Here is a 13,490-nt window from a genome sequence, read left to right on the forward strand (position 1 = left end):
CGGCAGGAATGGGGCAGGGGCCCTGGCCACCCCAACCTGTTGCAGCTGATTCTCTCCCTGCCCTGCCTCCTTTCTGATGTGAGCATTGTACAAATCTAACTCTGAATCCAATTAGGAATTCAAGGACAGCTCTGTAGCTGAGTTCCTTTCAAAGCTGTCAGGGGCATGTACTGAGTATCTCAAGTTACTGCTAACGTACCTTGGTTTTATTTGAGAAAATACAGCACAACTAGAAGCCTTTTCTATCATCTTAACCAAAGTATGCAGCAATGTGAAAAGCACATATAAAACAAGGAAAAATGTGTACGTAGCAAACTATACCACCTATGTGCAACACAATCAAAAATTCAAGTCATAATTCTCACCACTCCCGTAATTATTTCACTCATTAAGGATGAAAACTCAGTTCTATGAAACATTGGAAGTGACAGTATATCAATAATTAGACAAATTTACAATATGTTGTGGTAATGACATCACTTAACTGCTGTATTTTAAACTCAAATCTTTACATTTGCCAGAGAAAAAAATTGGCTGTTTCTATTATACTGATGAGGTTTCTTTTGCAAATCCTTATATATTTCAAAAGGGTACAAAAAAAGAATGTCTGCCGAGTAGAGGTGGTCATTTCTTTTATTTGGCACTTGTGTTGTGTGCATTGAGCACGTTGTGAGTGCTGTTCTGCTTTTCTGCCATCGCCTTCTTAAGCTTCAACTCCTCCAACCTTCTCCACAACTCTTCACGTTCCAATTCTTTCTTCTTCTCTCTGAAGAAAAGAGTGAAAGACCAGTTCCAGATGTGTTTTAAGCACAATCGAGACACAGTGACTTAACTGTGACTTGCATCTACTAATTCCACTTTAAAGTTTTTCTCCAAAGCTATTTTTAGAGGCAATTAGAGTTTCCTCAATTAAAAAGAGAGCATAACAAATAAGTAATGGTGAGTGGTGAAACGGTACCTTTGCTCCAGCAAATGCAGACAATTGCTGTAGGGTGGCTTTGCACAGCTGACTGCTGCTTTAAGGAGGTTTTTTATCACATGCACACAAACGAAGGGCCTGAGAATCTTTGTGGGGGAGGAACAGAGCTGCAAGAGGGGAGCTGGAGCCCTCCTGCCCTTCCCTGGGCTCAGCTCCCCCAGGGCCCTGCCAGGCACTGCCTCGCTCACGGGACACCCAGCACCAAACAGCTCCACCAGAGCCCCAGCAATAGCCACAGTTACAGCTTGGACACATTGATCAGTGCAGCTTGGGAAAAGGCTCAGTACCTTTGCCTTTCTGCTTTGTACGAGCTCGTGAGTTCATCAAAGAGCTTGCCATTCATTTCCATCAGGGTTTTCAGCACGTTGTACACCAGTGCCACAATGGTTCTGAAACAGAAGGAGCACAGCCATGAGATCTACCAAGTGATAAAAGCAAGCATTTGATTTCTCTTTTGGATTCCAAGCTTCTTATTCAAGATACTGCTGTAAGGTCAGGGAGTTTCTGAAACAAAATCCTCTCAATTTTATTAATTTACAGAGGAAATTATAGTATAGTTAAACATTTTTTGAAATGGCTACTTAAATTCCTGACTTCTGTAATTGCACAGGATATAATTATTCATGCTGTGGCTGTACTTTAAAGCCATTCAATTATGTGAACCTTTAATAATCCAAGTTTTAACAACAACTCTGTAATATTTGAGCAATGAAATATGAGAGTCTAGAAAAATAGAACTTCTGGCTTGTAGCTTCAAGAAGGCAGCAGACAAACCACAGGCTTAGTGTGGTTTAGCACACAAAGCTCTCCTAGCAGTGTTTCTGGGCAGCAGGAGTCTTGCTGGAGAACTAGAACCAAGATCATCAGATAATGGATTTGGGTACTTCAGTTTCCTTAAGAAACTCACCAGCTTGAGCAACACTGGCTGTGTTACATGGCTGCCTGTATTCCTGCACTACCCTTCTTTTTCTTTGAGTATTCATATTTCAATAAACCATCTTAAACCTTGTGTTATCTCCTTTAAATGTACTCATCTTTATACAAAGAAATAAAAAACCAATAAAATTAAACATTAAAATGCCTGTCATTAAGCTTAATCACTAAGCAAAAAGCAGGTAAACTGTCTTTTCTGTCTTCTCCCTCACTAGCAATTCTTTGCTGACTGCAAAACTGCAGCCCTGTGACCTTGAAAAAGGAGTCAAAAACCCCTAAGGAAATAAAGAAAGAACCAGGATTGCCTTTCCAGTGCACTCTGTCCATTGTGGCACTAGGAAATCTCCCAGCTGTTCATGACAGCCTTGTGCTCTTTCCATTCAAAATGCACAGCATCCTTTGCCTGTTTATACACTTATTTTTTAATTTTATATTTTTTGTACCCTGACTTTCATGTGGTTTGAGGTCAAAAGCTTATTTAAGGTTTTGGTTTTCTGAGTGGAAAAGTTGGATTTTGAGCAAGAAGTTGAGTCCCCATCAGACAACCGGATGGATAAAAGCATGTTTTGCTGCCCTCAAAAACAGATTATAATCAAAGGATTAGACTTTCTTCCCCAACCTTCTTTGTCTCAAGTAGGCATTTATCCTGTGTCTTCTACTTCCTTCATAAAGGGCAAATTCTGCCTGCAGACAGGTAAAGAGGGACATCCTCCAAATTTGCTGAGGTCCCAAATACACTGATGGTCCAAAGACTATTCTCCCAAGTTTATATTCAGTCTCAGCTGCTATGTTTGCAGCTAGACACACCATCTAGATAACCAGAATAACTGCAAAGCCTCCAAGGGCTTAAAACAGGACTTCTGTATTTCTGCAGGGCTGTGGGGGGCTCCTGCTCACCCTGGCTTTTGCCTGTACAAGCTTTATATTCTGCACACTAACTTGCAACTTAATTCAGGGTGCTGGCACCAGCAAGCTGTGCTTTTCAGTATTTCAATACCATTACTGCTTCTTTCAAACACAGGAATACCAATATTTAACTTGTGGCACCAATATTTAACTTTATAAGGTGAGGTAGTCACTCATCTCTCAGTCCTACCATCCTTTACAAGGGTTGCTATTCTCTGATAGTATCTTTCCCTCTTCTTATCTCACAGATCAGCAATAAACACTTGTGAAGACACAGACAGCTGTATGCATCTGAAGTACTAAAGGACAGCAAAGCATAAACAGAAGCAACCCCCAGAAAGGGTTTTGGCCTAAGTAGCATTAATTTGCATTTTGAACTTACACAAATGATCAATAGATTACAATATAAAGATTCTCATCCAATTTCCTCGCACTTTTTCAATAAATTTCAGGTCTCCATCATACCAGTGCAGAACACTGAAGGAACAACACAGCTGAAAGTGACACTTGATTAAACACCCAGAATGTCATGGATTTCATCTGATTTAAGTAAAAATGAAGTCACATTTACAAGCTCCCAATCCAAACCTGAAACAGGGGACAATTTATTTATGGTGCTACAGATAAAGTGAAATGTTACATACGGATTCCAGTGTTCTTTGGAGATCTTGTACAAACTGCCAAACATAATTGGTAGAATTTTATCAATGTTCTCCTCAATCAGGCTAAGAATATATTCGTTATTCCAGAAGTACAAAGCTCTTTCTGCAACCTGAAACACAAAGTTAAGGGTTCATAACAACCATAAAATCAGTTACCACAAGGTTTGCTTGGGGTTTATTATACTTTTTTATTTACCTGAAAATGTGAACTTGACACACTCTTGGATATTTGTTTAAATAAAGGCTCTTCTATTTTTTTGAATTGTGTTGGTTCTATAACATCTAAGATTTCTTCAATTTCACCTAAAAACATTACCTGTTAGTTTAGAAAGGAAAAAAAGGATGAGAGTGTTTCATATCACCATTGTAAACAGAAGCAAACAAAATACAGCTTATACATTAGCCATGAACCCTGCAAAGAACACTGTTTGTCATTACAAGGCATTTGGACATTCACAGGGGTTTTTTGCAGCCTAAAAGAAGTCAATCATCACTCTCAGCTAACAGGTTACAGCTCTCCTCTTGGACTTCTTTTGTGTAAATACTGAATACTTCACCAAACTGATCCTGCAGAAAATGGGATTTTACAGTTACAAAATAAAAAAAAATTAGGGCATCTTATTTCAAGAATGGTTGCAGAGATTATCAGAGATCACCAAAGTAGCTTTTGAAGTGATAAGTAGTTAATTCCCATATAAAACTGCAACCAGCAGAACTCTGTGTAGCTGGCACAGAGAAATTTATCACCACTTGCAGAAAAAGAGACAACAGCATTGAGGGACCCACTTTTAAAGAGTCGTTGGGGATGGAATCTGGTGGCATAAATCAAACTCCTGGTTTTTAAGCTCGTTTTAACTACACAGAAGAAACCAGACTGCATCACATGACAAAGGTGAATGCTTCAAGAAGCTTCAAGAACTGCAAGTTTTCTGCAAGATCTCTTGAACAGCACAGCAGAGGTTTGTGAATCTGCCCCATGAGATTTTACATCACAGCAGACACCAGAAAATGAGACACAAAACTAACCTCTTTCTGACTGCATGTTTTTGGCCAAAATTTGAGCAATCCTCTGATTACCTATATGAAAAATACAAACATGTTAAAGCAGGACAAGTTTCTACTACATACTAGATAAGAAAAAAAATACTGGTTTGCTTTTCCTTATCCAGCGGTTCAATGAAAACTGAATAAATTTAATTTAAATGTTTGTCTTGTTTAGGTCATCAGAATAGCTCAGATTATCAGAATAGCCCCTATTGCTTTGTGTGCCTGTGATTATCCATCCACACTCTGCCCCCATCCCAGTACTCAGATGAACTGACAGGATGCTGATCACATCAAAGCATCACAAAGTGAAGTTAAACTCCCTGTAGCTAAATCTCACAGAATATTTTTTTTGTTTTCTACTCATCCATACTTTGGGGAGCACCTGCCTTGGCATCAAAGGTTTGAAGCCTGAGAGGAAACAATAAATGCTGACAGGGCCCTGCAGAGGAGCCATGGCCTCCAACTCTTCCTTTTCTCTGCCACAATTTGACATGTTAGACTGGAAACTGAAGTAAGAAAGATGTGATCTTACAGAGAAAATGTATTCTAGTATCTACACTTGAAACTACCTTACACAAGACTGGAAAAACAAAACCTTTGGGAAAATTAATTGGAAATACAGCTCCCAAGAGGAATGGAGGGAATACAGCAAAGAAAAGCTGGAGGCATTTTTCCTAGAAATAAGCATCGCACATGGCATCTAAATTACAAAATGAATTCTGGCTTTAAAAAAAAGAAAAAAAAAAGCTGCAACTATATTCCAGAAGCAGAAACATTCTCAGAGCCTTATAAACTTTCATTCTGAAGAATGGACTTCTACTTTTTATGATACAACAGCACCTAACTGGTCATATCCAAAGGGAAAACTTACTCAATTATTTAAATACCTTCCATATTTGCTTTTTGTCATGTTATTTTTTTTCCTTCACCTTTACAGCTGGCTGCTTTATTAATAACTACATGGACTATCAAAACTGGCTTTCCAGAGAAAAAAGTTAGTACAACTAAAGTGCACTTCTCAGCACAAATTACTGCAAGAATTTTAAAATATATTTTGCTAGGTAAGAGACCCATATTCCCAACTTGACAAAGAAATAACATGTTCTGAGTATAGCAGTGCACACCTCAACAAGATACGTATTCCTTGCTCCTCCTTGGAGTATCAGTTTCCAGCTTGACTGTGCCTTTGTATTAAAAAGCTGATACCTGCACATTTATGTTCATGGATTGCTGCTTTCACTACACAAGATCAATATTCTTCCCTGAGCTACAGGATTCCCATGAAGTGGGTTACAACTGTAGGCACCTGCTGGAAAACTGAACTCATGCACAAGGACTGCACATTTAGCCCGATTTCCTCCATGTAAAGGCCATTGCACTCAGCAGGGTTAGGTAACAAACCCCTCTTGTCAGCTCTGCAAACATCAGGACTGACCTGAGGCAGACTACCATAGCTACAAGAGCTTGGATTGAATGTCCTCCAAACTGACCCTGAGTGACAATCCCTGCCAGAAAAATAACAGTAAGGTATGTGTGAAGACAGCCTTCTGATGGAGTTCTTAAAATATTACTTGACCTAAAGCCAAGAAAAATTTCCAATGCTATCTCATCAGTTGACCCAAATTTCAAGATTTACTTTTCAAGCATTTCAGAAAGTTTCTTAAAGCTTCACTTCTTATCTTACTAACTTTAATTCCTTTATAAAACAACTTTTACTACACACCAGAGTAACAACCAAGGCAGTGACTCTGCAGTGAGTTCTTGTGTCTTCTCCAGCCTGAATTCACCTTTAACTGATTAAGAAGCAACCACAATTGTACAGACCACGGTCCAGATGAGCCTCAGAACTGCTCTGTGGCACTGCTCCAAAGCCCTGCCTTCTTCACAGCAGTTTGGGCTTGGATCCTGCCCCACACTTCTGTAAATTTGTGTCAGGAAGTTCTGACCTTGTCACGCTGTCACTTCACTCAATCTTGCAGGTTTTTATGTAACACTCCACATTTTCTGCTCACATGTCAGCTTTAACTGTCAAAATGCCTGGGTTGTTTCCTCACTTGGCTTAAGGAACACAGGTTACACAATTCCCTTCTCCTCTCCCTATCCTACAAAATAAGCTAACTGACCAGTGTGGCTGGGAACATTGCAGCACAGGGGGAAAAAGATGCTCCAAGCACACAAGGCAAATCCACAGACACCCATCACCAGGTACAGAATAACTGGTCAGCTGAAATGGCTGTGCTGAAAACAAAACAAGCTTCCTGAAAGGGCACTCCATGAAAATCAATGTTATTTTCCCAAAGCTATTTAGCTCTTTTTTTTTTTTACAGAAGAAAATTTAGGTCTTGCATAAGCTCTTCATTTTTCTGTCACAAAAGGGGTAAAGTATTTAAATACCAACATAGCCCTGATGGAGATATTCCTGATTGTCCAACTAAAAGCAGTTTCTTTTATAGCTGGCCTGACATCACTCTGTGTCCTCAGGAGCTGCTGCACTGCCCTGAGCCTCTGCTCTCCATGGGCCCTGCCAAAGCCTGAGCACAAACCCTTTCTAGCTGAGCTGTCAATACCTATCACAGGAGACTCACTCTGGCAAAAGGCACAGATGCCTCAAGCACCTGAGTTTTGGCAGCCAAGAGGCACCACAGGAACTAAAGAGGCCAGACAGAAACACCACATTTGGAATTTCAGAGTTCTGTCTGTCTAAATGAAGTGTTGTTTTTCTTTTCAACTTTTATTTCGGGATTGTTTATTCCCTAAAATATTTCAACTTCATGCACTGGCTAAGCACAAGCAATCTGTACCAAAACCATTGACATTTTAGCTTTTATGAGGAGACAATACAGTCATGACATGCTTTCTCATTTGGGGTAGTTTGGTTGATTCCAGAAGTTCAAACTTGATAGTTAAATCTGTGCTCTAACTCAAAATTTTCTTAACTATTCTAGATTTCATTTCCACCCCCCAAAAAATTCCTACCTCTCCATCTTTAATCAGGATAACACAGCACTGCTGCACAATTCAACAGGTTACACTGCAATATTTAATTGAAATTAAAAATAGAAAGACATCCAACTGAAAAACACTTACAGGCTCTGTTAAAGTTGTATCTTTTTCCAGGAACTGTACAACACAATAGGCAAGCTGGAATGTAAGTCATATGGTTATTTAGTTTAAGCAGACACTGTTTGGACATTGCAGCACTACTAAATATCACAACTTCTAATGCAAGCACTTCAGATCATGGGGGGGAACCCAACCCAAGACACCCCTACACAGCCAGTTCATATTAGTCCAAACTAAACAAAACAGCAATTAAAGCAGCAAGATATACAGGCCTGCTCTATCTTAAGAAAACTTCCTGCATACCAAAAACATCTTTTCTTTTCAGCCTAGAAAATTATTTTTAAGCTTGGCAGATATTTCCCTAACTCAGATCCCATAAGCAAACAGATTTTTCTTAACATCAACTCCTGTTGATTAACAATACAAAGCTATCACTTTCAAACACCTATTTTGGGGTAAAAAAGGCCACACTTCCAGTAAAAACCAAGTTGTGACACAGGTTTGACTGAGCACACATTGCACATTGCTCAGGTGACATCTAGAGCACACAGCATTCAGGGCTAAGATTACAAGTGAAAGAATTTGAAGATATTCCAAGGCCACAGGAGATGAGGCAGTTGCTGCCCAGCTGAGCGTCCTGTCCCAGTGCAGCAATGGCCAGCAAGTGCCTGGGGAAAGGTGGAAGGAGTGGGGAAGCATCATGTGATAAAGGCACCAGCACTGCCCTCCCAGCCTCTCCTGGCTTTTGTGTGGGGCCTGCTCAGACCAAGGATATTTAATGTTATGTAATTACTTAGAGTTTAGTTACTGAGCACATAGTTGAGTAAGTAAACAACCATCCCAGGCAGAAACCATACAATAATGCTATTACTGAACTAGTTACAATCTTTCTTAGATTCCATTAAGACTGATTTTAAAAAGTCACAGTATTTCACAATATAAGCAAAGACAAAAATTATGTAATAGGCATTACATTTCAATACTCAGGATGCTTGAATTTAAGCATCACCGGTTTTTTTTTAATTATGCCAAAGCAGATAATTACAATGCTGTAATTGCAACAGGTCTAATTTATTTCTTTTGCCCTTAGGCTACTGATGTATTTGAATAGACTCAAAAAATAATAAATGTCACACATTAATCTCACAAATCCCATTATATGTGTATATTCAGTAATGCTTTACTGCCCAATGACACAAAGACTTGAGCTCAGCTCATCTTCAAGGCTTTAACTTTTAAGGGTAGGCTCTACTTTACTCAGCACCAAAGCAACCAGGCCACTTGGGATTGCAGAGCAGATTTAGCACTGGCTTAGCCCTTTGGGACAAAATGAAACACACAGCGCTGTGTATGCACCTGGCACCAGCGTCTTATGAAGGGACACAAGGGTGGCCTGGTCAGCAGGAAAAATGTGACTTCCAGGTACAGCTGAATTAATAGGGCCCTTTCAGTAGCCATGAGCTGGACTAAATGTATCCCAGAAAAAAGGGGAGCTTGCTGCACTGATCTGTCAGTGAGAACACCTTTGGAGGTTTCATGGAGCAGCAAGGCAATAAATCACAAAGGCAAGCGATTTGCTCAATTTAAAACTTCATATGAGAATTAGGAATTGTGTGAGCTCTTCACTTGAGCCTGTTTGTAGGCTATACAGTCACAATGATTTCACTTTAATTAGAAACCCATCTTCTTGTATCTTCAGTCTGTATTAGTGAGCTAAGTTAAAAATTAAGTTTTAATTAGCCACAGCAGAATTACTCCCAAGTTTGCATCAACCATATTCAATACTTGTAGTGCCATATGTCTGGAGAGGATACAGATTATTCCTCAAATGAAATGCTGAATGTCTGTGGCAAGTATAAGAATCCAAGTCAGCTGAAGAACTGCAGCATTCTGACAGCATGTCATGGATCTACATAATTCCTGCCTGATCCAGAGAGCTACTGTGCACTTCTGCTATTTATAAATGGCAACAACATTCTCCCTCCCACCCCATCACTGGTGCAGCTTTAGAAAGAAAAAAACACTTCTGAAATAAATACCTGGCCATACCCAAGGGTCCTTAACACACAGCCTTTAAGTTACATAAAGGAAATGACAACAGCACAAGGCCCTGGGATTAAATGAAGATTAAAGTGTGACAAGACTACAAGCAAAAAAGCTTCCAACTTCAGCTCACTGGTACATTCTTTCACTTGTAATATATGCCAAATATTACCTCAAAATTAACATTTAGATATAAGATCTGGAAGACTCTTTCTAGAAGTGACTGAATTGGTAAGTATTTTGGAATATTGGTATTATAACACATAGTGCTTTAAATTTCATTTCAAATGTAAATACAAAAACCCCACCACTCTTAAAAAATAGGCAAAAGCTTACCTGTGCATGAAACAAAGCTAATCCCTTTGCAGTATGCATGGGAATCAGAACTTTCATAAGGAACTGTTTGTGTTCTGCTTTCAGTGGCAGTGCAAAACCATTGATAATACTGAAAACATGAATAAGCAGGATTTATTTTTATTAAAAAAATAAATTCTTTCCTAGCAAGTCAAGAATTTCTGTAAGTTCAACTGAAACTCCATTTCTGATTCAGTTTTTAAACCTGATTATTTTGAAGCCATAAAATAGCTCAACATGTGCACAATCTTTGAAATGCTGGTATAATGAGAGTTTAGACTCTTGGTAAGGAATACCAGAGAACCACACAAGAAGCTAAATAATACCCATTAGATGAGCTGAAGTACTTTTATCATCCATTAAATAAAATCACCTACAGTAAGTCCAGCTGTCTAATTGCAAAGCTTAGACAGATGCATCAGGAGGCTCATCCATCTCACCCACCATCACTAGCATCATGCAGAGAAAAAAGATTATACAATTGTAACAGTGCACTTTAGGCACTTGTTTTGAGATTGTTGAACAACCTTTCCCTTCAAAAACAAAGTTTCAAAGTTGTTTCATTGATTCAGTCTCTTATATTTAAGAGTTGAAGAGCTATAGACAAGACAAAAGTCTGGCAGGAAAAGGTTAGTTTCTCTTGCCCCTCACATTTTAGGCAAATCTGAGAAAATTATGGGATCCCTATCACTTGATTTTTCAAGAAAATTTGTTCCACAATAGCTTCACCATATTTGTATTTTTAGTTAGACCAATAATACAATTTTCTACTGTGAAATGCGTGACAGTTTTGGAAAGGCAGTAAAAAAACTACCAAAGTTAAATTTAAGTTAGTAAAATAACATTCAAAAAAAAGGTAACTAAAAAACCCCTAGCACTTACAAGGCTTTCCTGAATAGAACTGAAGGAAAACCAGCCTGCTGAAGATTAAAACATTTCATTCAGCATGGGGGCAAAAGTTAACATTCGTTTTCTGAATCAAAGGACAAGTCATCCATCAGGCAGAAGATAAGCAAGACTAGATAGGTCTGACAAACAAGGACCCTTGAGAAACATTTTTTGCCTGTCATCTTTAAAACTTGCACTGAAAAAGGAGTAATTTATTCTGTGTCCTAATTTGATATTCATGTCGTAACGCAGACAGTATTAGATTATCAGTGACTGCACTTCATCACTCGTTACAATAATAATTCTCTTCCCCCCTCTGCATTCCCAAAGCACAAAAGCTGAAGCAAACATTCACAATAATGTTTTATATTTTCCTGTGTGAAATTAAACTTACCTTCCTAATATCTCAAGGAGTTCAGCAACACCATTGAAGTGCTCTGTTTCATATATAAACCTGTTACCAAAAAAGACAACCATCAAAATGTGCCACAGAGGCTCAGAGATTCCAAAGAAATAACTTTTACTAAGCTTCAAATATTTGAAAGCAAGATCACAGACCAAACACAGGTCTTTCATTTCAAGAATAAATTACTGCAGACCCAGACTGTGAAGGCAAGATAAAATATTCCTCAACCTAGTCACACACAAACACAGCATACCTGAGGAAAATGTTGTTTATCTGTTTCCTGATGAATGCTCTTAAACCGAGGAATTTTCCATAAATTCTATGAAGAACTGTCTTTAGGAAATCACGTTCTCGTGGGTCTTCACTGTCAAAGAGCTCCAACAACTTTAAAAATTAAATAGAAATGTGTTACTTTTGAAAGACTTAAGGTTTTATTTTGTTACTACCTGATTTGAAATTTATCTTTAACTTACATGTTTACATTAGGAAAAAAATAGAATCAGTTTAACTGGACTTTTTTTTTAGATGTCAATAGTAGATTTTCAAAATTGCATTTTTAATAAAGTTGATTTTTCCCTAGTAAAGCCATTCTGTGTACAACAGACACTGAAGTCATTCCAGTAACTATTAACCTATCAAAATAAAAATGCAATTGCAAACATGAGATTGTCAAACTGTAGGTAAGTGGTTTACATTTGTTACTTAAGAAACCAGAATGAATCAAATCCATATTCTATACTTACAATTTAATTAAAATCCTTTACTGCTTATCTCAAAACTTGTGTTTTGATGGCCAAGCAAAAGCATTCCCATACAAGAAATTTTACAATTAAGGAGGGGGCCATGGAATAAACACAAGATATGTAATTACTAACCAATTCCCTATTAATACAGACTAAGTGCTGCAAGAAGCTAACAAAACTTTTCACACACTTTTTTCTTGTACAAAGTCTTCCAAGGACATAAAAAAGACCATGCTCGCTCAAAGACATTAAAAAATACTCCAACCATGTTACAGACCATAATTTTTGTTATTTTTTTAACCCTGCATGGCCAAGCAACAGCATATTCAGAAATGTTAGCTGCCTTGAGCAAGTCAGTAACAGCTCAAGCAGAGTCTCCTGCTCAGGTCTGAGCTTAGGTATGTCAGTACTAAGCAGCACGAGGGACTGGAAACAGCTGTTCAGGAACTTGGTTCAAGCTCATTTCAATTTTATATTTAGCAGGAATTTCTCAGGGTCACTACTCCACGTTTTTTCCCATATATAGCTAGCTGTTGGTTGCATTGTCTCTATCTTGTACTCTAGAAAGATCAAGTGAAATGTCAGGAACAAACTCTGCAATGCTGCTCTCGAGGTCCACCGTGTTAAGCGGACACCCGTAGCAAATAGCTCACCAGCAGCCTCAGGCTTAAATTTGGTGTGTAAGTTGAATAAAACTGAGAAGAGAACACATACACAACAACAGCAGAACCAACTGAGTGGGAATTAAATGAAGGTAGGGAGGGAAAGCATCCATCTTGTGGTTTTACTTTTCCTTGCTGTATTGTGAAGACCTGCCAGCACTCACTCTTCAGACACTGAGCAAACAAGTATTTTGACAAACAAAATTTGGCAAACAAACATTTCAACATAGTGAAAAAATCCCCACTGAATTCACCTTGAACCAAAAATTGCTACTGCATTCTACACTGTAATTCCCTAAGAAGTTATATTTAATATGAAATCTCACTTCATCTTCTTGCTCATAGTTGCTTTGCATGGTAAAGCATGACTTTCCTAAGTAATTTCTTACTTGATTTTCCTTCCATGGTTAATACACAATAGTAAAGAGACTTACACTATCTAGACATGAGTAAGGAGGTGTTGAAACACATTTCATGTACAAGAAGTGCATGAACATTTAACAAGAAGAAAGTTTGCTGTAAGTTTTCCCATGGTAAAAAAACCTAAAAAACAATCTTTGAAGGACTACAAAAATATAATTACCACATTGTTGATTTGGCTGGAATTAAGTTACAAACCATGAAAAACAGAACTTTACAAATCCCAAATATCTTGCATTGTAAAGCACTGAGGTTGATTTCTGAAAACAAAGTGTTCCTGAATTTACTAAATACATATAGCCTCTGTGGTATGAAGTGCTGTTTATTTAGTGTTTGGCACCAAACCACTGCTGCAGCAACTGAAGTTTACCCTGTGTCAGCAGG

The 13,490-nt window shown here is 38.3% G+C and overlaps 1 protein-coding gene across 1 annotated transcript in view; it reads right to left on the reverse strand.

The window, feature by feature from the left end:
* Window positions 1-462: 462 nt before the first annotated feature.
* PPP2R5A (protein phosphatase 2 regulatory subunit B'alpha) overlaps window positions 463-13,490 on the reverse strand; it is a 39,722-nt gene continuing 26,694 nt past the window's right edge. The window contains exons 4-12 of the mRNA XM_005416167.2: window positions 11,535-11,665; window positions 11,270-11,329; window positions 9,970-10,078; window positions 7,615-7,668; window positions 4,507-4,557; window positions 3,677-3,796; window positions 3,463-3,590; window positions 1,267-1,368; window positions 463-766 (exon numbers count right to left, since the gene is read on the reverse strand). Of these exons, the coding sequence (XP_005416224.1) occupies window positions 634-766; window positions 1,267-1,368; window positions 3,463-3,590; window positions 3,677-3,796; window positions 4,507-4,557; window positions 7,615-7,668; window positions 9,970-10,078; window positions 11,270-11,329; window positions 11,535-11,665 (888 nt within the window). The 3' untranslated portion in view covers window positions 463-633. The remainder of the gene's footprint in view (window positions 767-1,266; window positions 1,369-3,462; window positions 3,591-3,676; window positions 3,797-4,506; window positions 4,558-7,614; window positions 7,669-9,969; window positions 10,079-11,269; window positions 11,330-11,534; window positions 11,666-13,490) is intronic.

Source organism: Geospiza fortis, unplaced genomic scaffold (assembly GCF_000277835.1).
Source record: "Geospiza fortis unplaced genomic scaffold, GeoFor_1.0 scaffold41, whole genome shotgun sequence".
In the NCBI taxonomy this organism is placed as follows: Eukaryota; Metazoa; Chordata; class Aves; order Passeriformes; family Thraupidae; genus Geospiza; species Geospiza fortis.